Source organism: Macaca thibetana, chromosome 14, assembly GCF_024542745.1.
Source record: "Macaca thibetana thibetana isolate TM-01 chromosome 14, ASM2454274v1, whole genome shotgun sequence".
Lineage (NCBI taxonomy): Eukaryota > Metazoa > Chordata > Mammalia > Primates > Cercopithecidae > Macaca > Macaca thibetana.
The window spans coordinates 65,434,441-65,459,715 of record NC_065591.1 but is presented as its reverse complement, the minus strand read 5'-3'; the positions used below and the strand labels follow the sequence as shown (position 1 = coordinate 65,459,715).

At 44.4% G+C, this 25,275-nt stretch overlaps 2 protein-coding genes across 4 annotated transcripts in view; both read right to left on the bottom strand.

The window, feature by feature from the left end:
• PAAF1 (proteasomal ATPase associated factor 1) overlaps positions 1-14,982 on the bottom strand; it is a 108,139-nt gene extending 93,157 nt beyond the window's left edge. Inside the window, exon 1 of the mRNA XM_050756257.1 lies at positions 14,979-14,982. The gene's annotated coding sequence lies outside the window, so the exon portion shown is untranslated. The remainder of the gene's footprint in view (positions 1-14,978) is intronic.
• The window catches only part of MRPL48 (mitochondrial ribosomal protein L48), a 525,613-nt gene that overhangs the window by 28,022 nt on the left and 472,316 nt on the right, over positions 1-25,275 (bottom strand). For all 3 annotated transcript variants that reach the window (XM_050756456.1, XM_050756455.1, XM_050756454.1), the window contains one exon: positions 14,716-14,804. In XM_050756456.1, coding sequence (XP_050612413.1) covers positions 14,716-14,804 — 89 coding nt within the window. The remainder of the gene's footprint in view (positions 1-14,715; positions 14,805-25,275) is intronic.

Genomic DNA, 25,275 nt, shown 5'->3' with positions numbered 1-25,275 from the left:
AAAGTGCTGGGATTATAGAAGTGAGTTACCACACCAGGCCTGAAGTTGAACTTAAGTTCTTATTTTTAATGTAGTCCACTGTATTCATCTTTTATGGTTATAGGGATTTTTGTGTCAAAGAAAGAAATCTTTGCCTACCTTAAGATAATTGGAGATTCCCTTGTATTTTACGTTCTAGCAGTTTTATCATTTTAATATTTACATTTAGATCCATAATCCATCTTTAAGTCATTTCTGTGTGTGATGCGAAATAGGGTCAAGAGTTATTTTTTGTTTTCACATGATCATCCAGCCGAAATGACCCAGCCACACTGCTTTACAGTGCCACCGATGTCATATAACAAGCACCCAGGGATATATGCATTTGTTTCTCTACTCTTCTGTTCCATTGGGCTATTTGTCTATCCGTGAGATGATACCCACCATGTCCTAATAATTGGAGATTTGTAGTAAGTCTTGCTATGGGGCAGAATTATTTTTTTAAGAAAAAAAAAAAACTATCTCTACTGATAAGTCTTAAGTCACCCCATCTAATAGCCAACAGTCTAGTGGCTTCCACAGCAGCATTGTTCCTAACAGAGCACCTGGAATGGTTCTCTTACACTGCTGCTCTGGAGGTCAACCTGTAGGAATGGTTCCCTTACACTGCTGCTCTGGAGGTCAACCTATAGAGAGCAGGAACCCAGTCTGGAGAAGCATACAGAAGAGGAAGAAATGGTCCTTTTACAAGGCCAGTAATACTGATGATAGACCTGATCTCACAGGAATGTTTTGAGAATTGAACAAAATACCATATGTAAAATGGTTAATACAATCTGTGGCACATATTTAAACACTAAACATTAACTTTTATTATTATTTTCACTTTATATTCCTCATATCTAGCACAGGGCCCAGTAAAGAGAAAACATACAATGAGTCATTATTTTAAAATTTTAGAATGGGAAGGAATTTAGAGATGATTTTGTCCTGGTTCTTCATCTTTGCAAGGGAAGAATATGAAACCCAAACAGATAAATGTGTTTCCCAGAATCACGGAGCCAGACAAGACAGACGCCAGTAACTAAAATCCAGACCTCCTGATTCCCAGTGCAGGAATTTTTCCTCTGCATTACTAAAGTTCTTAACAGTGGTGGCCATCCCAGGGTGCTAGACCTTGCTGTGAGTGGGAAGCCAACCTCTAGAAACCAACCACCAACATGCAGGCATTCGGCTCTCTCTTCTTCAGAGACCAACACACTCATGGCCAAATGCAGCAATCAGGACTTCTCATTGTGACAGGCAGCACTGCAGTAAGAGCTGTGTAGAATGCTAAAGTCAGAATGCAATGGAGAGTGGCTGAAATTTTCCAGCAGAGAGGGGAGGAGCTTCTCTGAAGCCTGTAGGAGGCTTTTCTTAACAACAGAAAATGCCAGGACTCTCCAAAGGTATTGCTTTAGGGGAACAAAGAAAAGAAAGCTGATCCCAGTGTCCCTCTTGGCATCTCACTTGCTTTTCCATGTTGGCCTAGATCTACCTGAACCAATTCACATTACCAGGATCCCATTGTGATATTACAGTACATATTTCAGTTCTGAGCCAGGGCACAGCATAGCCAGCAAGAGCTTAACTGCATATAATACCAGATGCCAGTTTCTGTCATTTTATCTACACAGTTTTTCTCACATCCATCCCATTCTCTCTACTCCTACTGATTGAGTTCAGGCCTTCATGAATGCCATGAGGAGCTACTAAAGATATCTCTGTGGGCCAGGAGCGGTGGCTCATGCCTGTAATCCCAGCACTTTGGGAGGATAAGGCGGGCAGATCACGAGGTCAGGAATTCAAGACCAGCCTGGCCAACATGGTGAAACCCCATCTCTACTAAAAATACAAAAAATTAGCCGGGAGTGCTGGCAGGCGCCTGTGGTTCCAGCTATTCAGGAGGCTGAGGCAGGAGAATCGCTTGAACCCGGGAGGCGGAGGCTGCAGTGACCCAAGATCGTGCCACTGCCCTCCAGCCCGGGCAACAGTGCGAGACTCTGTCTCTAAATAAATAAATAAATAAATCTGTGCAAAGGATATACATGAATAAAGCTGTGTTTTGGGAAGCCCAACCTGACTGCACATGAAGGCCAGCCAGGCAGGAAAGGAAGCTAGGAGAAATGTAGGAGGGAGGATGGCCGACTATCCATCATCAAACGTTGGCACTCCTATGGCCTGGATTCACTAAGGGACAGCCCAGGATTGTCATTCTTAGATCCCTGCAGGACTGCACTGTGGTCCCCCAAATAGACTATAGGGTAAATTATGAAACAAGTTTTGTACAGAAATGTTCACATTATTACCCCTATTTCACAGATAGAAAACTGAGGTCCTCTGAAGGTAAGTTACTTGCCCAAGGTTACTGAGAAATTTTGCTGGAAAGAGCAGATAAAGAAAGGAATCAAATTAGAATCATAGCCTGTTATAGCTGGAAAGCATCTTAGAGATAACTGAGTCTCTCCTTCCCCCTAATTCTACACAAGGATGAAGTTGAGACCCAGAAAAGGAAAATGGTTTGTGTAAGGTTATAACAGCAAGAAAAGGACAAAGGTAACCACTTTATGTCTATCCAGCACTGGAAGCCGAGTCTGCAGCCCCAAGCCCAGGCTCTCTCCTCTCAAATGATAGTATCTACCTATCGCTGTAAGTGACACTCTCCAGGGTGAGAAAGTTCGGTAAGAATTATCCATTATCTGAATCCTCAAACAAAAAGGCTGATATGCCAGCAGCATATTCAGCTTCCAGAAATTATGGTGATAAAAATAACAAAATTTACACCCAAGGATTTGAATGATTTGGGGTTAGTACCATGAACAGTCCATAATGAGCTGTGAGGTACGCAGCAATCAAGTATTTTATAACCTGGTGTTATACACTTGAGAGACATGTGGACAAAAGGCCTGGCTCTGACTGGGGTAGCAAGGAGGCATGGCCTGATGCTATATAAAGTGCGCTAGACTTAGATGGAAGCCACAGAAAATCTGACCTCAAATCCTAACTATCTGCTTAGTCACTACATGACATTGTGTGACCTTTCTAGGCCTCAGTTTCCTCATCTGTAACAGCTAAAGTTATTGTGAGCTTAATAGAGTGAATTTATATGAAATGGAAATACTAGATATGTTAGATGAATTCTGGCCATCCTCATTCCAAATATCGGCTCTGAAAACTTCTAGCCACATGGGCACATCATTTAATCTTTCTCTGAGTCTTGGATTCCTCAAACAGGGTCTTGAATAACCATATGATACGCCAAGGCTTAAATAATAAATAGGTTTAAAAGGCTATAAAATGCAATAATGTCTTTAAAGCCTGGCACATAGTACTTATAGCACCTGGTATATAATAATAAGTGGCATTTTTGGCAGGGCATGGTAGCTTATGCCTATAATCCTGGCATTTTAGAAGGGCGAGGTGAGGGGAAAACCTGAGGTCAGAAGTTTGAGACCAGACTGGCCAACATGGTGACAACCCGTCTCTACTAAAAATACAAAAAATTAGCTGGGTGTGTGGTGGTGAGTGCCTGTAATCCCATCTACTTGGGAGGTTAAGGCAGGGAGAATCGCTTGAACCTGGGAGGTGGAGATTGCAGCCGGGTGGGCGCCTGTAGTCCCAGCTACTTGGGAGGCTGAGGCACCAGAATTGCTTGAACCCGGGAGCTAGAGGTTGCAGTGAGCCAAGATGGTGCCACTGCGCTCCACCCTGGGCGACAGAGTGAGACCCTGTCTCAAAAAAAGTAAATAAATAAAAATAAAATTACAAAAATTAGCCGGGCATGGTGGTGCACATGTGTAATCCTGGCTACTTGGGAAACTGAGGCACAAGAATTGCTTGAACCTGGGAGAAGGTTGCAGTGAGCCAAGATCATGCCACCTTACTCCAAACTGGGTGACAGCGAGGGCCTGTCTCAAAAAAATAAATTAAAAATAAATAAATGGCATTTTAAAATTATTATTATTTTGAGACAGTCTCACTCTGTCTCTCAGGCTAGGGTGTAGTGGCGTGATCTCGACTCACTGCAACCTTCACTTCCAGAGTTGAAGCAATTCTCGTGCCTCAGCCTCCCGAGTAGCTGTGATTACAGGCATTTGCCACCATGTATGGGCAATTTTGTATTTTTAGTAGAAACGGGGTTTCACCTTGTTGGCCAGGCTGGTCTCAAACTCCTGAACTCTGGTGATCCACCAGCCTCCACCTCCCAAAGTGCTAGGATTACAGGTGTGAGTCACTGAGTCCTGCCATAAATGACATTTTTAAAACAGGTTGTATAGCGTACATAGATAGGACATTACTGTTACTACTACATATTGGAGGTAAGCATGGTCCCAATTTCCAACTGGTAAATTTTACAAAATGAAGAATTTATTAAGCACCTGAAGTTTACGAAGTGCTAGTTCAATTACTCTAAAGAAAGACAGGCTGGCCAGGCGCGGTGGCTCAAGCCTGTAATCCCAGCACTTTGGGAGGCCGAGACGGGCGGATCACGAGGTCAGGAGATCAAGACCATCCTGGCTAACATGGTGAAACCCCGTCTCTACTAAAAACTACAAAAATCTAGCCGGGCGAGGTGGCGGGCGCCTATAGTCCCAGCTACTCGGGAGGCTGAGGCAGGAGAATGGCGTGAACCCGGGAGGCGGAGCTTGCAGTGAGCTGAGATCCGGCCACTGCACTCCAGCCTGGGCAACAGAGCAAGACTCTGTCTCAAAAAAAAAAAAAAGAAAAAGAAAGACAGGCTGGGTGCGGTGACTCACGCCTGTAATCCCAGCACTTTGGGAGGCCGAGGCAGGCAGATCACGAGGTCAAGAGATTGAGACCGTTCTAGCCAACATGGTGACACTCTGCCTCTACTAAAAATACAAAAATCTGCCCGGTATGGTAGCACGTGCCTGTAATCCCAGCTACTCAGGAGGCTGAGGCAGGAGAATTGCTTGAACCAGGGAGTCGGAGGTTGCAGTGAGCCGAGATCACACCACAGCACTCCAGTCTGGTGACAGAGTGAGACTTCGTCTCAAAAAAAAAGAGACAACATGGCTGGGCACAGTGGCTCACACCTGTAATCCCAGCACTTTGGGAGGCCAAGGTCAGTAGATTGCTTCAGCCCAGAAGTTTGAGACAAGCCTGGGCAATATGGCAAGACCCTATCTCCACAAAAAAATTTAAAAATTAGCTCTGTGTGATGGCACGTACCTGTGGTCCGCTACTCAGGAGGCTGAGGCTGCAGGATCGCTTAAACTCAAGAGTTTGAGGTTGCAGTGAACCATAATCACACAAATACACTCCAAGCTGGATGACAGAATGAGATCCTGTCTCAGAAAAAAACCAAAACAGGCCAGGCACGATGGCTCACGCCTGTAATCCCAGCACTTTGGGAGGCCGAGGCGGGCAGATGACCTGAGGTCAGGAGATCGAGAGCAACCTGGTCAACACGGTGAAACCCTGTCTCTACCAAAAATACAAAAAATTAGCTGGGCGTGGTGGCGGGCACCTGTAGTCCCAGCTACTCAGGAGGCTGAGGCAGGAGAATCACTTGAACCCGGGAGGCGGAGGTTGCAGTGAGCTGAGATCACGCCACTGCACTCCAGCCTGGGAGACACAGCAAGACTCCGTCTCAAAAAAAAAAAAAAAAAAAAAAAAAACAAAAAAGAAAAAAACAGCAAAAACAAACAAAATAAAACAAGAACAACAAAAACAAAAAACAAAGAAAGAAAAGAGACATGATGACCACTGTTTCCCTTTTCCCCTTCCTGCTGCCTGAAATGTGAACATAGTGGCTAAAGAGGGAGCAGCCATCTCACACCATGAGATAGAAGCAATATGATAAGTATGGCAAAACAAAAAGCTGGAGTATCTGCTTATACCTTTATGTGAGAAAAAAAGAAATTTCTCTCTTTCTTAAGCCCCTGGTGTTGTAGGTCTCTCTATTATGGTAACTAAACTATTACCACAATTCATGTAGGAAGGTATTATGTCTCATTAATCTTTCTATTCCTAGAGCCCCAAAATATTAAATGTTGAGTTGAACTGAAATGAATTCTAGGCCAGCTGTGGTGACTCACACTTGTAATCCCAACACTTTAGGAGCCCAAGGCAGGCATATCACGCAAGTCCAGGAGTTCGACACCAGCCTGGACAACATAGTAAAACCCCATCTTTACAGAGTATGGTGGGGAGCACCTATAATCCCAGTTAATTAGGAGGCTGAGGTGGGAGGATTACCTGAGCCAGAGAGGTCAAGGCTGCAGTGAGTCATAATCATGCCACAGCACTCCAACCTAGATGACAGAGTGAGCCCATCTCAAAAAATTAATTAATCAATTTAAAAAATAAAAATATTAGCAAGACGTAGTGGTACACACCTGTAGTCCCAGCTACTCTGGAGGCTGGGGTGAGATCACTTGAGCCTGAGAGGTTGAGGGTACAGTGTGCTATGACTGCACCACTGCACTCCAACCTGGGCAACAGAGCAAGACCCTGTCTCTGAAAAAAATAATAATTTAAAAAAATAAAACATAACTGAGTTTCTCTGTTAATATTTATTTTCACCAAGTAAAACTGATAGGAGGAATGTATGAAATTTAGAAAATTCTATCAATTCATTTAATATGTTTCTAAAATGGGAAGGACTATTATTATTCATCTTGAAGAAGGGTTTGGCTCTAGTACTACCAATGTTCCAAGGGAATATGGCTTGCAAGGGTCTGAGATAATGGATGCCAAAGTACTTTCAGAATGGAAAAGGATCATTACTACTACTCATAGCAAACATGAATCCCTCTAAAAATCAGACACCATTGTAATTTGGTAACACAGGGCAAGACTCCAAGCAGGCTGCAGATCAGGAGCTCTAATGGCACAGGCAGAGTCAGGTCTTCACAGGAGTCACTCCCTGTACTTAGAAAAGCCCTGGGGAGCTTTTTAATGTTCTTTACAGCCTTGTGTCAACAGCTACCCCAAGCAACTAGATACTGCCAGAGGAGTGTCCAGTTCAGCTTTACCTACCCAGTGCCAAGAATACAGGTGGCATTTAATAAATGTTTGTTGAGCTGAACTCTGTAACACCTTCACTGACCCTTTTGGGGAGAATTGTTTCTTTTTTGTTTTTAAAATTGTATGTATTTACCATGTAAAACATCGTGAAGCGATTGCTTATCTTTGCTCTCTTGATATTTAGTTTATTCCCCTAGTAAAGCACTTGCCACAAGTATTTAGTTACACTTTTGAGCACTAACTTTCCCAGCAGACTTTACAATTTTTGTAGGACCATGTCCCATTTACCTGAGCATTATGGATACTCAGCACAATGCGTGGCATATAGTAGATTCTCAATTATGGTTTTTCTTTTAATGAGTTACAAGAAATAAACGAGTGAAAACATGGGTGCTAATATAAAGTAACTCTCCCTAAGCCAGTCCTATAATACATGTCTAGCCCTACAGTTTCTAGACCAGCAAAACCAATTGTTTTGTTATCAAGAAGGTAGGACTAGATGTGAGGGCGATCTGGCTGCGACATCTGTCACCCCACTGATTGCCAGGGTTGATTCGGCTGATCTGGCTGGCTAGGCTGGTGTCACCTTCCTCCCTTACCACTCCATGTGCATCCCTCCTGAAGCTGCAAGTTCGGTTGAAGAGAACAACCATCCCCAATAGAGGAGGACTGGTCCTTAGTCAAGGGTGTATAACTAGCTGCACTCCCCTGCTACAACCTCCAAACAGCTCTCAAGAAGCTAAGACTATAACCATAAAGTGATTCTGACCTGCTGATTTATCTGGGAATGATTCCAGTCTCCTCACAGATTTGTGGCTGTAAGAGCTGATCTATTATGGGTGCCACAACAAAATAAATAGGTGACAGAAATGGCAGACACCTCTTCTCTGTCAACACTAAAAACAGCATGAAGTTTCCAAAAGAAAAGCTATCTTGATTCCTAGGGGCCGTTCTGCAAAGAGGAAGAAAATTGTCTGAGTTAGCAGAAGACATACCTAACTCTCTTGCTCCAAGGCCTGGAAATGAGAACATATAACAAAGTGACAGAAATTCATGTTGCCTCCATTTCATCCTCCCATATCTTTCTCTTGGCAAATTTCAGATTAAGCTGCCATTACCCCAAGATTGGAAGCTGGATAACAGCTGAGGGCAAGTATGTAAATGGTCTTGGGAAAAATGACCCGGTGCTATACAAATATGAATGACTATTATTGTTTTTACTTTTTTTTGTTTTTGAGACAGAGTTTTGCTCTTGTTGCCCAGGCTGGAGTGCAATGGAATGATCTCGGCTCACTGCAACCTCCACCTCCCTGGCTCAAGTGATTCTCCTGCCTCAGCCTCCCAAGTAGCTGAGATTACAGGCATGCACCACCATGCCTGGCTAATTTTGCATTTTTAGTAGAGACGGAGTTTCACCATGTTGGTCAGGCTGGTCTCAAACTCCTGACCTCAGGTGATCCGCACGCCTTGGCCTCCCAAAGTGCTGGGATTATAGGCATGAGCCACCACGCCTGGCCTTATTTTTACTTCTATCAAATATAAGTCACTCCAAATATCTGAAGCCTTTTAAATTCAACTGAATGATGCAGGGCCTTTAAGGAATAATGAGATCTACACATTGAGACTGGATGCTAGGTGTGGAGATACGCTCTAATATGTGATCATTCACTGCCACAGGTCCAGATGGGTCTTACAGGATGAGCACCATAGAGAAAAAAGGGAGGGTATCATCCCACACAAAGGAAAGAGCATGTGCAAAGGCAGAAAGGCAGGAAAGAGCATGGGTGTATGAGAAAACATGCTTGAAATACAAGGTGCAAAAAGGGAGATCACTGAGAAGGAGGTCAGGTCCATACTGTAAGTGAGCTGAAATACCACATTTATTGTGATCCCCCATGCTGCCACCCAAGAAAAAGCCTCATTTTTATCTCTCATCTACTCCCTCAAAAAAGCATCAAGGACAAGGACGTGGGATGGAAGGATGGGAAGCTACTCAGTGTTATAAACCGGGCCATGTTAAGAAAGAGATAAAAACAGGCTGGGCGCGGTGTCTCATGCCTATAATCCCAGCTCTTAGGGAGGCCAAGGCGGATCACCTGAGGTCAGGAGTTTGAGACCAGCCTGGCCAACATGATGAAACCCCATCTCTACTAAAAATACAAAAATTACCTGGGCATTGTAGCGCATGCCTGTAATCCCAGCTACTCAGGAGGCTGAGACAGGACAATTGCGTGAACCCAGAAGGTGGACGTTGCAGTAAGCCAAGACGGCACCACTAAACTCCAGCCTGGACGACAGAGGGAGACTTCGTCTCAAAAAAAAAAAAAAAAAAATTGAAGGAAGGAAGGAAGGAAGAGAGGGAGGGAGGGAGAGAGGGAGGGTATTAACAAGGAAAGCTGAGATGAAGTAGATACCCCCCTTTCCTTCCCAAGGTGCAGAAGTCATAAAACTGAGTGTGGGACCTTTCGAAGGAGGAATGAAGGAGCAGAAATGGGACATGGGTTGGGTACTTTGTGCATGAGCATGAGAATTTACTCTTGTCTTAGGGATGTTGGGCTCACGAGAGTAGAGGGGCCAGACTGAGACCCAGAGAGGAAAAAATGGGAATCTAGCCAACTTATTTTTTTTCTAGGCTTAGGGAGAGAAAGAAAGGAGGTCACAAAAGATTCCATCTAGTTTAACTAGTCCAGTTCCCCAGAGGGATAAGAGAGAGGAACTCGGACAGAGCCTCTGTAAGGTGGTAGATGAAAGCTTTCACTGTGCTGTCCCGTGCAGGAAGCCAAGAGGCTGGAGCAACTTACTCCAGTAGCCAGCACTACTGTACCAGCCACCCTGGGACACGCAATAACATTAGAGAAAAGCCTACAGTCCTAAACAAAGGGAGCATCCAATCCATTCAAACAACCAGGGTCATCTGGAGCCAGGTGTTTGCAGATAGTGGGTTGTATTTGAGAAATCTGATTTATAAAACCACAGGGCAGCTCCAATAACCACATTTCAGTTTAGCTCAATCAATATTTACTGTCCTCTTCTTGATGCCAGGCCCTGTGCTGGACACTGAGGATATAAAGAAAAATGAGACTTCTACCCTTATGGACCTCATAATCTAAAAGGGAACATAGTCATCAAAATAGACGGTTAAGGCCAGGTGCGGTGGCTCACTCCTATAATCCTAGTACTTTGGCAGGCTGAGGCAGGCGGATCACTTAAGTCCTGGAGTTCGAGACCAGCCTGGGCAACATGGTGAGACCACCATCTCTACAAAAATATAATGAGCCGGGTGTAGTGGTATACTCCTGTAGTCCAAGCTACTCAGGAGGCTGAGGAGGGAAAATCATTTGAGCCTGGGAGGCAGAGATTGCAGTGAGCCATTGCACCACTGCATTCCAGCCTGGGTGACAGAGCAAGAACCTGTCTCAAAAAAAAAAAAAAAAAACGAAAACAACAAAAACACCCAGATGATTAAAACATAGAGCAGTTTTCCTAGAACAGAGGAAGCACAAGGAACTCTGGCAGCTCACGGTAAGAAAAGCAACTCAGGGCTGGGCATGGTGGTTTCCACCAGTAATTCCAGCACTTGGGAGGCCAAGGTGGGAGGATCACTTGAGCCCAGGACTAGAAGACTAGCATGGGCACCATAGTGAGACCCCGTCTCTACAAAAATTTCTAGAAATTAGCCAGGTTTGGTGGCATGTGCCACCAAGTAGTCCCAGCTACTGAGAAGCTGAGGCAAAAAGAACGCTTGAACCTAAGAGTTCAAGGGGCAGTGGGCCATGATCACACCACTGCATTCCAGCCTGGGCAGCAGAGTGAGACCATGTCTCAAATTTAAAAAAGAAAAAAAAAAGAAAGAAAGAAAGAAAGAAAAGTAACTCAGTGCAGGGAATCCAGGAAAGTTTCTTCGAAGGAGAAATTTGTTTGTGTCCCTCCACACCCTGCTTTCTCACTGAGATTTAAAGGTTGAAGAGGAATTAGCCAGGTGAAGAAGGGGAGGTCCTCCAAGTAGACAGAACAGCTTGTGAGCCTTGAAAAAGTATAATGACTTGGAGGAAAAACAAGAGGCCCAATACCATTAAAGCATGGTATCCAGGAGAGTGGAGAAGAGGCTGGAGAGGAATGGCGGGACAGATGGCATTAAGCTTCCTTTTATACCACGTTAATGGAGTGGGTCAGAGCATGACATATGCAGAAAATTATCTGAGAGAGAAGGTTCTAAGAAACTTTTTTAAAACAGCCAAAAAAGTCCCCCCTCAAACAAAACTAATTTTATCTCCCACTATGTTATGTGGGCTCATTGATGTGTATACTGTTTTACTTAACATTTTGGGAAGTAACTGCCTCTGACTTCAACTCAAGAAAACACTTTTTTGTTGCAAATGTAATCACTTTTTGTAATGGTGTCAGCAAATAAAAGGATGCTTATTATTAAAAAAAAAAAAAGAAGGGATGTCTCAAAATAAAACAACTTCAATAATTTACTCTAAGGTATCACAACTTCAAAAGGGTGCAAATCGTTCCTTCTGAATTTTTATAGCACTTTGTATCTTTCTTTTAGCACTTGTCACTTTCTGCCTGGAAGTACAATGTCTGTGTGTTACCTCTGTTGGTTTACCACCTCCCTCTGAGAATGAACCACGTCTTGTTCATCTATTTTGTAAAACTATTTTGCCAGGCATGATGGCTCATCTCTGTAATCCTAGTACTTTGGGAGGCTGAGACAGGTGTATCGCTTCAGCTCAGGAGTTCGAGACCAGCCTGGGCAACATGGCAAAATACTCCCTCTACAAAAAAACACAAAACTTAGCTGGGTGTGGTGATGCGTGCCTGTAGTCCCAGCTGCTTAGGGGGCTGAGATGGGAGGATCTCTTGAGCGCAGGAGGCAGAGGTTGTAGTGAGCCGAGATGGCACCACTGCACTCCAGCCTGTACAGCAGATTCTATTTAAAAAAAAAATTAGGCCGGGCGCGGTGGCTCAAGCCTGTAATCCCAGCACTTTGGGAGGCCGAGACGGGCGGATCATGAGGTCAGGAGATCGAGACCATCCTGGCTAATACGGTGAAACCCCGTCTCTACTAAAAAATACAAAAAACTAGCCGGGCGAAGTGGCGGGTGCCTGTAGTCCCAGCTACTCGGGAGGCTGAGGCAGGAGAATGGCGTGAACCCGAGAGGAGGAGCTTGCAGTGAGCTGAGATCCGGCCACTGCACTCCAGCCTGGGTGACAGAGCAAGACTCCGTCTCAAAAAAAAAAAAAAAAAAAAAAAAATTAAAAAAAAAAAAAAGAATTATTTTGCAACTCACTCTTGAATAGGCAAGGCATCAAGAGTTCCTAGCACATAATAGATATTCAATAAATACTGCACAACATCATGAAGTTACATGACATACAAGTTGAAATTCTAGTCTTGGAGATATTCTTTTTTTTTTTTTTTTTTTTTTTTTGAGACGGAGTCTCACTCTGTAGCCCAGGCTGGGGTGCAGTGGCCGGATCACAGCTCACTGCAAGCTCCGCCTCCCAGGTTTATGCCATTCTCCTGCCTCAGCCTCCCGAGTAGCTGGGACTACAGGCGCCCGCCACCTCACCCGGCTACTTTTTTGTATTTTTTAGTAGAGACGGGGTTTCACCGTGATAGCCAGGATGGTCTCAATCTCCTGACCTCGTGATCCGCCCGTCTCGGCCTCCCAAAGTGCTGGGATTACAGGCTTGAGCCACCGCGCCCGGCCGTCTTGGAGATATTCTAATCCAGATTTCTCAACCTTTGTGAAAAGTCTGATAAAATCTATGGACTCTCTTCCCAGAAAAATTCACCTACAGCAAATATTTTACATATAATTTCAGGACTCGCCATGCCTAGACGGGGAAGGCTGACTTACCCAAAGTCACAAGGCAGAAAAGTGGCAGAACAAAGCCTAGAACACAACTTTCCTTGTTCCTAATTCAGCAGACTTCCCACTACAAAGGACCAATTTTAGTAGGGCATTTGTTTCCTGTTGGGGAGCCTGCCTAATACAGGTCTGATAGGTAGTAGTGTTCTTCTCCTGAAATTCCTTACTCTAAGGACGAGCTCAGAAGAACATGGCAAGGTTAGTGGCTTCTAAGGCCCAAATACAGTGGAATTGGACCTTGCCAAGAAGAGAGAGGTAAATAGGAAATATGTGTGGTTGCGTGGAAGCATTAAAATCAGCTAAAGAACCAAGAGCTGTTGAAGTCTCCCCAAAATCTCCCCCACTGTACTGTTTGCATGAAGTGACAGGCAGATTGAAAGCCAGATCTTCTACCTTGCATGCTGTTTCCACCCCATAAGAAAATCCTCTGCACACACATAGAAATCTAATTGGAGCCAAAGAAATGGGCTAAATAATTTCATAATGCTTAGAACTAATACCCACTTATCTGTGATAAAGGATTCAAGAAGCACATAATTTATTTATTTATTTATTTTTGAGACAGAGCCTCGCTCTGTTGCCCAGGCTGAAGTACAGTGGTGTGATCTCGGCTCACTGCAATCTCCGCCTCCTGGGATCAAGGGATTCTCGTGCCTCAGCATTCCGAGTAGTTAGGATTACCGGCACGTGCCACCACGCTCGGCTAATTTTTGTATTTCTAGTAAAAACGGGGTTTCTGCCGTGTTGGTCAGGCTGGTCTTGCAACTCTTGACCTCAAGAGATCTGCCTGCCTCAGCTTCCCAAAGTCCTGGGATTACAGGTGTGAGCCACCACACCCGGCCTATTTTAGATTTGAAAATACAATAAGAATCAGTTATCCCAGCACTTTGGGAGGTCAAGGCAGGGAGATCACTTGAGGTCAGGAGTTCAAGACCTGGCCTGGTCAACATGGTAAAACCCCACCTCTACTAAAAATACAAAAATAAGCCAGGCGTGGCGGCACACGCCTATAATTCCTGCCACTTGGGAAGCTGAAGCACGAGAATAGCTTGAACCAGGGAGGCAAAGGTTGCAGTGAGCTGAGATCATGCCACTGCACTCCAGCCTGGGCAACAGAGTGAGACTCCATCTCAAAAAAACCTAACAAACAAAAAAGAACCAGTTATTTGGCTGAAAATATCAATCTACCTCTACTTGCCACAACTCATTCACTCAACTAAACTGAATTATCATTTCCATTATGAAGTCCATAATGAACTACGTACACTACTAGGAAGATTTTTTTAAAGTATTACAAATAATAAAATCGGGCCAGGCACAGTGGCTCATGCCTATAATCCCAATGCTTCCGGAGACTGAAGCAGGAGGATCACTTGAGGCCAGGAGCTTGAGACCAGCCTGGGCAATACAGCAAGACCCTGTCTCTATTAAAAAAATTTTATTAGATGGGCATGGTGGCGAGAGCCTATAGAACCAGCTACTTGGGAGGCTGAGGTGGAAGGATTCCTTGCACCTAGGAGATCAAGACCGCAGTGAGCCGTGATCATGCCACTGCACTCCAGCCTAGGTGACAAAGCAAGACCCTCAAAAAAAAAATTTCAAACCATTTGCTTTTTACTATGATAACCTGGCCTAGGGATAAGACTGGAAGTTGGTAGAAATATCTCCAGTCTGGAAATTCCAAACTAATAACTGGCAAGGATTAAGGAGGCAACTCTATCATTTCTAGCTCCAATATTATCCAAACTATACATATCTGATCTTCAGGTTTTTGCAAAAGTTGCACGTTACCCTTTTCCAAAAGACTTCCCCTGCCCCTTACCTCTTCTGCTTTAATTAAGTGCTTGTATTTTCCAATGCCATGGGTGGGCTTTGTCTTGTAGGGCCGACTGGCACTTAGTAGAATTCCACCTAAAAGAGAGAAAATAAGACAAACCTGTTTTTTTGTTGTTGCTATTATTGTTGTTTTTTAAGAGACAGGGTGTTGCTCTGTCACCCAAGCTGGGGTGTAATGCCATCTCATAGCTCATTGCAGCCTCAAACTCCTAAGTACAAGATAGTCTCCTGCCTTGGCCCACCCCCCACCCCCTGACCCCAAGTAGCTGGGACTACAGGCATGTGCTACCATGCCCAGTTAGTATTTTTTATTTTTTGTAGAGCTGGAGTCTTGCTATGTTGCCCAAGCTGGTCTGGAACTCCTTCCACCTCAGCCTCCCGGGGTGCCAGGATTACAGGTGTGAGCTACCACGCCTAGCCTGGACTACAAATTAAAAAATATATATATATATATACACACACACACACACACATATACACACATACATATATATATATATAAAACAAGGTAACCGTAAGGATTTTTAAAAATAATCTCGGAGTAGAAATCTTTTTAAGCATGAAACAAAATCTAGAAATCAAATATTAATAAACTTAGCTATATAAAAAGTTAAAACTGGGCCGGGCACGGTGGCTCAAGCCTGTAATCCCAGCACTTTGGGAGGCCGAGACGGGCGGATCACGAGGTCAGGAGATCGAGACCATCCTGGCTAACACGGTGAAACCCCGTCTCTACTAAAAAAAATACAAAAAACTGGCCGGGCGATATGGCGGACGCCTGTAGTCCCAGCTACTCGGGAGGCTGAGGCAGGAGAATGGCGTGAACCCGGGAGGCGGAGCTTGCAGTGAGCTGAGATCCGGCCACTGCACTCCAGCCTGGGCGACAGAGCAAGACTCCGTCTCAAAAAAAAAAAAAAAAAATACAAAAAACTAGCCGGGCGTGATGGCAGGCGCCTGTAGTCCCAGCTACTCGGGAGGCTGAGGCAGGAGAAAGGCGTGAACCCGGGAGGCGGAGCTTGCAGTGAGCCGAGATAGCGCCACTGCACTCCAGCCTGGGCGACAGAGCGAGACTCCGTCTCAAAAAAAAAAAAAAAAGTTAAAACTTCTGTTCAACAACAACAAAAAAATAAAGTTAAAGAATAGATGACTAGAAAAAGTGCAAAGCACATGTAACAGAGAAATGCTAATTTCCTTAACATACAATAACTATATTAAAAACCTCTTTCTAAGCTCCTCTAGGGACACACAGATGATTTGAGGGGACAAATTCTCCACTGCAATACTGGGAAGATTTGGTGGTAGCTGACCTCTTGTTGGTTTAAAGGGCCATAGATATTTATTGATCCTGGGCTGATTCTCAGTTTATCCCCTTATTCACTCCTTTTGGCTCCTAGAATATGCCCGATCCCCACTAATCTTTCTTTGAGAAATTCTCTCCTGATAAAGCCACTGGCAGTAAGGAGATAAAATACATTCTCAGAGGGTTCTCATCTCTTCTTGTTCCTCAACAGGCAATAATCCTTTTGAGGTTTTCTTTTTTTCTTTCGAAAAAAAATCCTTTCCCCTGCCCTTTTGAAGTTTTCTAACTGTGACTGTATAGAGAAAGAGACAGGCAGCAAAAATAGCCAACAAAGAGGAAGATCATAGAGCTCCATAAAGTCTTTTTTTTTTTTGAGCTGGAGTCCCGTTCCGTAACCCAGGCTGGAGTGCAATGGCACGATCTCAGCTCACTGCAACTTCCGCCTCCCAGGTTCAAGTGATTCTCCTGCCTCAGCCTCCTGAGTAGCTGGGATTACAGGCACGTGCCACCACACCCGGCTAATTTTTCTATTTTCAGTAGAGTCGGGGTTTCACCATGTTGGTCATGCTGGTCTCGAACTGACCTCATGATCCACCCGCCTCGGCCTCCCAAAGTGCTGGCACTGCAGGCGTGAACCACCGCGCCCGGCCATAAAGTTTTACAAAACATCTAACTTGATTTATTTGTGCTGATCTGAAAACAGCCTCCAACAAATATCGTTAAGTGAACAACAAAAAAAACAAACCGAAAGTGTAGAACAGTATACAGGTATGCTACTAATGGATTAAAAAAATTGGGTCTTGGCCAGGTGCGGTGGCTCACGCCTGTAATCCCAGCACTTTGGGAGGCCGAGGCAGGAGGATCACGAAGTCAGGAGTTCACGACCTGACCAACATGGTGAAACCCCATCTCTACTAAAAATATAAAAATTAGTTGGGCATGGTGGCACACAGCTACTCAGGAGGCTGAGGCAGGAGAATTGCTTGAACCCAGGAGGCGGAGGTTGCAGTGAGCTGAGATCATGCCACTGCACTCCAGCCTGGGTGTCAGACCGAGGCTTCGTCTCAAAAAAAAAAAAAAAAGGGGGGGGGGGTCTTTACATACACATACATTGTGGTAGACCCAGAGAGGTAGACCCAGATAGCTAGAGTGGTAGCATGTGTCCGTAGTCCCAGCTGTGGGGAAAAGAGAGATCAGACTGTTACTGTGTCTATATAGAAAGAAGTAGACATAAGAGACTCCATTTTGTTCTGTATTTGAGATGCTATTAATCTGTGACCCTACCCCCAACCCTGTCCTTGCAAGAGACATGTGCTGTGGTGACTCAAGGGTTAATGGATTTGGGGCTGTGCAGGACGTGCTTTGTTAAACAAGTGCCTGAAGGCAAGTATGCTTGTGAAAAGTCATCACCAGGCCGGGCGCGGTGGCTCAAGCCTGTAATCCCAGCACTTTGGGAGGCCGAGGCGGGTGGATCACAAGGTCAGGAGATCGAGACCATCCTGGCTAACACGGTGAAACTCTGTCTCTACTAAAAACACAAAAAACTAGCTGGGCGAGGTGGCGGGCGCCTGTAGTCCCAACTACTCGGGAGGCTGAGGCAGGAGAATGGCGTAAACCCAGGAGGCGGAGCTTGCAGTGAGCTGAGATCCGGCCACTGCACTCCAGCCTGGGGGACAGAGAAAGACTCCGTCTCAAAAAAAAAAAAAAAAAAAAAAAAAAAGAAAAGTCATCACCATTCTCTTAATCTCAAGTACCCAGGGACACATACACTGCTGAAGGGAAGGTTGCAGGGACCTCTGCCTAGGAAAGCTAGGTATTGTCCAAGGTTTCTCCCCATGTGATAGTCTGAAATATGGCCTCGTGGGAAGGGAAAGACCTGATTGTCCCCCAGCCAGATACCGGTGAAGGGTCTGTGCTGAGGAGGATTAGTATAAGAGGAAAGAAGGCCTCTTGGCAGTTGAGATAGAGAAAGGCATCTGTCTCCTGCTCATCCCTGGGCAATGGAACTGGAATGTCTCGGTATAAAACCCGATTGTATGTTCTATTTACTGAGATGGGAGAAAACCGCCTTAGGTCTGGAGGTGGGACATGCTAGTGGCAATGCTGCTCTTTATGAACTGAAAATGTTTATGGAGATGTTTGCGTATGCACATCAAGGCACAGCACTTTTCCTTAAACTTATTCATGTCACAGAGATCTTTATTCATATATCTTTCTGCTGACCTTCTCCCTACTATGACCCTATTGTCCCGCCACTTCCTCTTTTTCAAGATGGTAAAGATAATGATCAATAAATACTGAGGGAACTCAGAGACCGGTGCCTTGCCTCCCCTGGGCCCACTTTCCTTTCTCTATACTTTGTCTCTGTGTCTCTTTCTTTTCTCAGGTCTCAGAAACGCCTACAGATGTGGAGGGGCAGGCCAGCCCTTCACCAGCTACTCAGGAGGCTGAGGCAGGAGGATTGCTTGAGATCAGGAGTTTGACGCTATAGTGCAAATAGCTGCTGCACTTCAGCCTAGGCAACATAAGGAGATCCTGTCTCTAAATTTAAAAAAAAAAAAAAAAAAAAAGGAAAAGAAAAGATGGGTAGAGATAAGAAACTGAAATCAGATCACGTCTCGCTATATTTTTGTATTCTAGAAGTTCAAGTGTTATAACCTAGTGGTTATGGACATAGGCTGTTCAGTCAGATAGACCTGAGTTTAAATAGACTTCCCACCTGTTACTCTCTGGTTACTTTCAGCAAAGTTTTTTGAGCTATTATTTCTTCTTTATTTATAAATGAGGATAACAAAGAGGTTAAAGGATAACATGTGTATGTGTGTCTATCTATATGTATGTGTATGTGGCATCAAGATATGGGCAGCAAGTCCTTCCTTGAAGAGGGATCTTCAAGCTGCTGTGGTCCTGCCCTTATTTCTTCAGGGTCACCACTCTGTGGGGGACTAAACACAAGATGGTGTGAAGAAGTCTAAGTCAGTGGTCCCCAACCTTTTTGGCACTAGGGACCAATTTCACGGAAGACAATTTTTCCACAGATGTGAGGAGTGGGGAAATGGTTTTGGGATGATTCAAGTGTGTTACATTTATTGTGTATGTTATTTATATTATTACATTGTAATATATAATGAAATAATTATACAACTCACCATAATGTAGAAATCAGTGAGAGCCCTGAGCTTGTTTTCCTGCAACTAGACGGTCCCATATGGGGATGATGGGAGACAGTGATAGAACATCAGGCATTAGATTCTCATAAGGAGTAGTGCTCAACCTGGATCCCTCATATGTGCAGTTCACAATAGAGTTCATGCTCCTATGAGAACCTAATGCCACAGCTGATCTGAGATGAGACAGAGCTCAGGTGATAATTTGAGTGATGGGGAGAGGCTGGGAGTGGCTGTAAATACAGATGAAGCTTCCCTGGCTCACCTGCCCCTCATTTCCTGCTGTGTGGCCTGGTTCCTAACAGGTCACAGACCACTTACTGGTCCATGGCCTGGTGTTTGGGGATTCCTGATCTAAGTGACATCAAGTAAAAGTTTTCTTAGGCCTCTCTTTTCAGAAATGGGCTTCCAAGCAGGTTTGCTCTGTGTGAGGCCTATCAGAGACAGTCCTGGCTTCAGAGAACTTCCCTACATTTACAATCCACACTATTTCATCAAGACAACCCAGAAATATCATGGATCCCTTCCACAATATGTATTAGTCCACATTTACAATTTCATGCCAATAACTGTATAGACACTGAGACAGTTACAAATAAAATATGCTACTTTTCCCTTGAGATACTCGAGGCATACTATGAAAGGAAGATGGGAAAGCAGATAATCACCTTACGGTGTACTAAGTACTTTAATGGACATGTGAGCAATGTCATAGGTGCTCAGAGGAAGAAAAAAGTAACTCTGCCTTTGGGGTGGGGCTGCAGGGTGCAGGGAAATAGGTTCAGAAGAGGCAATAGCTGCATTCTTGAAAGCAGAGTAAGAGTTTACCATGTAAGGAATAGGGTGGTATTTTTGGCTAGAGGTTCCCAAAGAGCACAGAATATAACCAAGGTATATTCCTGACTGCTGCCCCAGTTTCATCTCTCTGAATCTGACCTTTTGCAACTTTGGGCTCTAGACTCTCCAACCTGAGGACCCACCCATGGAGCTGATATCCAAATCTCTTTGATGGGTATACAGTGATCCTCAGGTCAGGGCCTTGCAAATGAATCTCATTGAAGAAGATTTTATTACGACTCAAAATAAGAGCTCCTAAAAAGCACTGAACTCTCCAAAGTATAATCATCCATTCAACAAATATTTATTATTACCTATCAGGGTAGGCAGCAACAATTATACTACACAACCATATGAATGGCACACACCAGAGTTGTGCAGTGTACAACCAACCTAACATCCATGGCAGGCTCGACAGGTACCATGCATTGCCCTAGAAGCTGGGGCTATAACAATGAACAAAGGCTAAGTCCCTGCAATACAGAACCTGCCACCTGCTGGGCGCGGTGGCTCAAGCCTGTAATCCCAGCACTTTGGGAGGCCGAGACGGGCAAATCACGAGGTCAGGAGATCGAGACCATCCTGGCTAACACGGTGAAACCCCGTCTCTACTAAAAAAAAATACAAAAAACTAGCCGGGCGTGGTGGCGGGCGCCTCTAGTCCCAGCTACTCGGGAGGCTGAGGCAGGAGAATGGCGTAAACCTGGGAGGCGGAGCTTGCAGTGAGCTGAACTGCACTCCAGCCTGGGCAACAGAGCAAGACTCCGTCTCAAAAAAAAAAAAAAAAAAAAAGAACCTGCCACCTAGGGAGACAGACAATAATATCAATGCAAGGTGATAAGGGCTGTCTATAAGCACTGTTCCGGGGAGGGGCACACGAAGAACTTGAGTGTCAGGAAAGGATTCTTAGACTGGGTGGCTTTTAAGTAAAACTTCAAGGATAAGTAGGAGTTAGGAGAAAACATGGTATAGGCAGAGAAAGAGCCAGAGAGAATTTTAAAGTAGAGCATGAGGATCAGGGTGGCAAGAGATGAACTTAGAGAAGGCAAAGCTTAGGAAGGGCTTAATTATTGAGTACTAATGCTATCCCAGGCACTGTGCAAAGGGTTGGGGACAAGGCCAATAAAACTCTGCTTATGGAGATTATAGTCTAGTGGGAGGAGAGAATCATTAGACTTATAGTCACAAAGTAAATATAAGATTACAAATTGTGGCCAGGTGTGGTAGCTCATGCCTGTAATCTCAACACTTTGGGAGGCTGAGGCAGGAGGATCGCTTGAGGCCAGGAGTTTAAGACCAGCTGGGCAATATAGAAGAGACCCTGTCTCTACAAAAAGGAAAAAAAAAAAAAATTAGCTGCACATGGTGGCATGTGCCTATAGCCCTAGCTACTCAGGAGGCTGTGATGGGAGGATTGCTTGAGCCCAGTTCAAGGCTGCAGTGAACTATTATCATGCTGCTACACTCCAGTGTGGGCAACAGAGCAAGACCCTCTCTCCTATAAAAAGTAATTACAAATTCTGATAAGTGATAAAAACAAAAAGCACAGGGATGGCTATGGTGATACAACAGGTAGGCCTATTTTTAGAACAGAATATCAGGGAAGGCCTCTGTGAAAAAATGAGATTTTAACTGAAACCAGAATTCAGAAGAAAATTATAATAGTGGTTATCCCCAGGGGGGATAGTGGGGCGGGGGAAGTGGCTAGAAAGGCAAGAGAGTTACTTATATTCCTTTGCACCTTTTAAAATCTGTTCCTTGTATACATGTATTATCCACTCAAAAATAAATAAATAAAATAAGATATTGGAAATAGAAGTGTACTGGATGAAAAAAATGGAGGATGGGGTGTTCCAGGTAGAGGAAACAGCATGTGTAAAGGCCCTAATGTAACACACAGCTTGGGACATTCAAGGAACAGAAAAGCTGTCAGTGTGACTGAAGCAAAGTGAGAGGGACAGAATGCACGTAAGATATGAGAGTGGGCTGGGCAAAGTGGCTGACACCTGTAATCGCAGCATTTTGGGAGGCTGGGGCAGGTGATCACTTGAGGTCATGAGTTTGAGACCAGCCTAGCCAACATGGTGAATCCCTGTCTCTACTAAAAACACAAAAGTTAGCCGGGTGTGATGGTACATGCCTGTAGCCCCTACTACTCAGGAAGCTGAGGCAGGAGAATCACTTGAACCTGAGAGGTGGAGTTTGCAGTGAGCAGAGACTGAGCCACTGTACTCCAGCCTGGGTGACAGAGTGAAACACTGTCTCAAAAAAGAAAGAACCAGAGTGAGTAGTGGTAGGAATCAACCATGCTGGGCCTTGTTAAAGGTGTGGATTTCATCCCGAACAGTCATAAGCAGGGAAGCACGTCTGATATATGTTTTTAAAAGATCATTTTGGTTGTTATGTGAAGTGAGTGGGGAGATTAGATTGGTAGCCCCTGCTAAGTTGTTGATCTGCACCTACACCCTCCAACATCCCTCTCTTCTATTCCTCCCTTGAGAACTGACAGATTAATCCTTTTAAAATAAAAATCTAATCATGTGGCCGGGCGCGGTGGCTCAAGCCTGTAATCCCAGCACTTTGGGAGGCCGAGACGGGCAGATCACGAGGTCAGGAGATCGAGACCATCCTGGCTAACACGGTGAAACCCCGTCTCTACTAAAAAATACAAAAAATTAGCCGGGCGAGGTGGCGGGTGCCTGTAGTCCCAGCTACTCCGGAGGCTGAGGCAGGAGAATGGCGTAAACCCGGGAGGCGGAGCTTGCAGTGAGCTGAGATCCGGCCACTGCACTCCAGCCTGGGCGACAGAGCGAGACTCTGTCTCAAAAAAAAAAAAAAATCTAATCATGTTACTCTCATTAATTAACCCTTTATTTATTACACACACACAATTGTTTGTTTGCTTGTTTTGAGACAGGATCTTGCTCTGTTGCCCAGGCTGGGGGGCAATGGCACGATCTCGGTCACTGCAACCTTGACCTCCCTGGGCTCAGGTGATCCTCCCATCTCAACCTCCTGAGTAGCTGGTACTACAGGTGCGTGCCACCACACCAGGTTAATTTTTGGATTTCTTGTAGATATGCGGTTTTGCCATGTTGCCCAGGCTGGACAACTGTTTTAAAATATAGGTATTTACTATTTGTCAGGCACTATGCCAGGCACTCTAAAGACAACAATGAAAGAGACAGAAGGTAAAATTTTGATGGTTTTCTGCTGCCCAAAGTTTGAAATTCTTAGGTAAGCACTTAAGGATCTTGATTTTATAATCTAGATCTAACTATTTCATCTCATTCTCCCACTCCTCTAGATTTTTAAACCCTGCTCCCCAGCCACAGAGCTACACTTGCCATTCTTGCCACAGTTCTCATGCCTCTGTGCCTTCCTCGGGTGTTTACTCTGCTGGGACTATACCTCTTGGACAGTGAAATTCTACACAGCCTCCAGAGCCAGCTCAAATGTTACCATCTCTGTGAAACTCTTCTGCTGCCCTAAATATACAAAGATCAAGAGTTTAATTTATAGTAATAGCTCTACCATGCCTCCATTATATAATAAAACATTTTGTGTAAATAAAAAAGAAAACTTATACGTCAATCACTATCTTTAAGTATTACATAGAAACTCAATCATCTATCTGTAATTTCAAAAAGCAGAACCAAAAAGGATATTTGAGATAATGACACATCGTAGGTGAAAGTACTGCAAATGTTTGCCTCAGCCTCTTATCTACTGGAATTCCTTGGCAAGGAGGCATTTTAAAATTCGGTTTGGAGCAATTCCTATAATTAGAGCAGCTGCTTAATTAAGAAGCTGGTTCAAACCACTGTTAAATGAACCATTCTCCCCTTAAATGAAAGGTTTTGGTCAAATTACCAGTGGTTAAACTGCTTAATTAGCCAGTTGTTTTAATTATAAAATTTACAAGTTTGAAAGCCTCTGATTTCCAGTAAGTTCAACTGAATTCTTTTCCCCTGTGTCATGTCAATAAGTAGGTTTCCTGCTATCACATTAACATTGCAGCCTCCTGAGAGAAAACGCAACTCTTCACTAACGAAAGACACAAAACTCCAGGGTTTCAAATGGAGGCTTTGAAAATCTTTCAGTTACCACAATTATAAGACATAATCACGCACTGACGTTTCGCACAGCATTCCCCTTTCCTTTACATATGCCAGAGACAACTGTCCTTCAATGTTCTTGTTTATTAAACTGAGAACTAAACCCATCAATCCAGGATGGGGATAAACAACTTTGTTTTAATTATTTCTCATTCGGAATTGGGATAAGCATTTTTAGCAGGACTATGCAGGTAGGGAAAGAAAAAAATTGGGGTAGCCCCAGCCAAGAAGCTAATTACAGGTTATTCTCTCCACTCAACAGACTGTAAGGCCCTCCAGGGCAGAAAAAATGCCATCACCTGGCAAACAGTATGTGCTTGGTAAGTGTATATTTATAAACAAAACAAAACAAAACAAAAAATGGTTCTTAAGATATTTTACCAAAACAATCTGCAATGATTTGTCCCCGGCAGTTGCCCACATTTTTCAAAATTTCTTTTCAAATTTCTTTCAGCTGTTCTAATTATACTGAACTACTTGGATCTGAATATACCATGCTTCTCTGCTTCTACCTTTTTATTCATGCTGTAATGAGAGCACTCTAAGTTCCCTTCATCTAGTCTCTTTAGATCTAGTTTTATATATTTACTTCTGTCTATTTATATTTAAATCAATAAGAAAAAGGTGGTCACCACAATTAAGCCCCTCCTTGGATAGAGCAGCTGGAATGGTCCCCAGAGCCCACACACGGAGTGGATGGGTGAAGGCAGGAATGGGGCACTTTCCCTACTCTTGCTTTCTGAGTATCATTGTAATTCCATTTTGAAATTTCTGACTTTCAAGTTATCTCGGCCAGGCGGGGTGGCTCAAGCCTGTAATCCCAGCACTTTGGGAGGCCGACACGGGCGGATCACGAGGTCAGGAGATCGAGACCATCCTGGCTAACACGGTGAAACCCCGTCTCTACTAAAAATACAAAAAATTAGCCGGGCGAGGTGGCGGGCGCCTGTAGTCCCAGCTACTCCGGAGGCTGAGGCAGGAGAATGGTGTGAACCCAGGAGGCGGAGCTTGCAGTGAGCCAAGATCGCGCCACTGCACTCCAGCCTGGGTGACAGAGCAACACTCAGTCTCAAAAAAAAAAAAAGTTATCTCAGGCTGGGTGCAGTGGCTGACACCTGTAATCC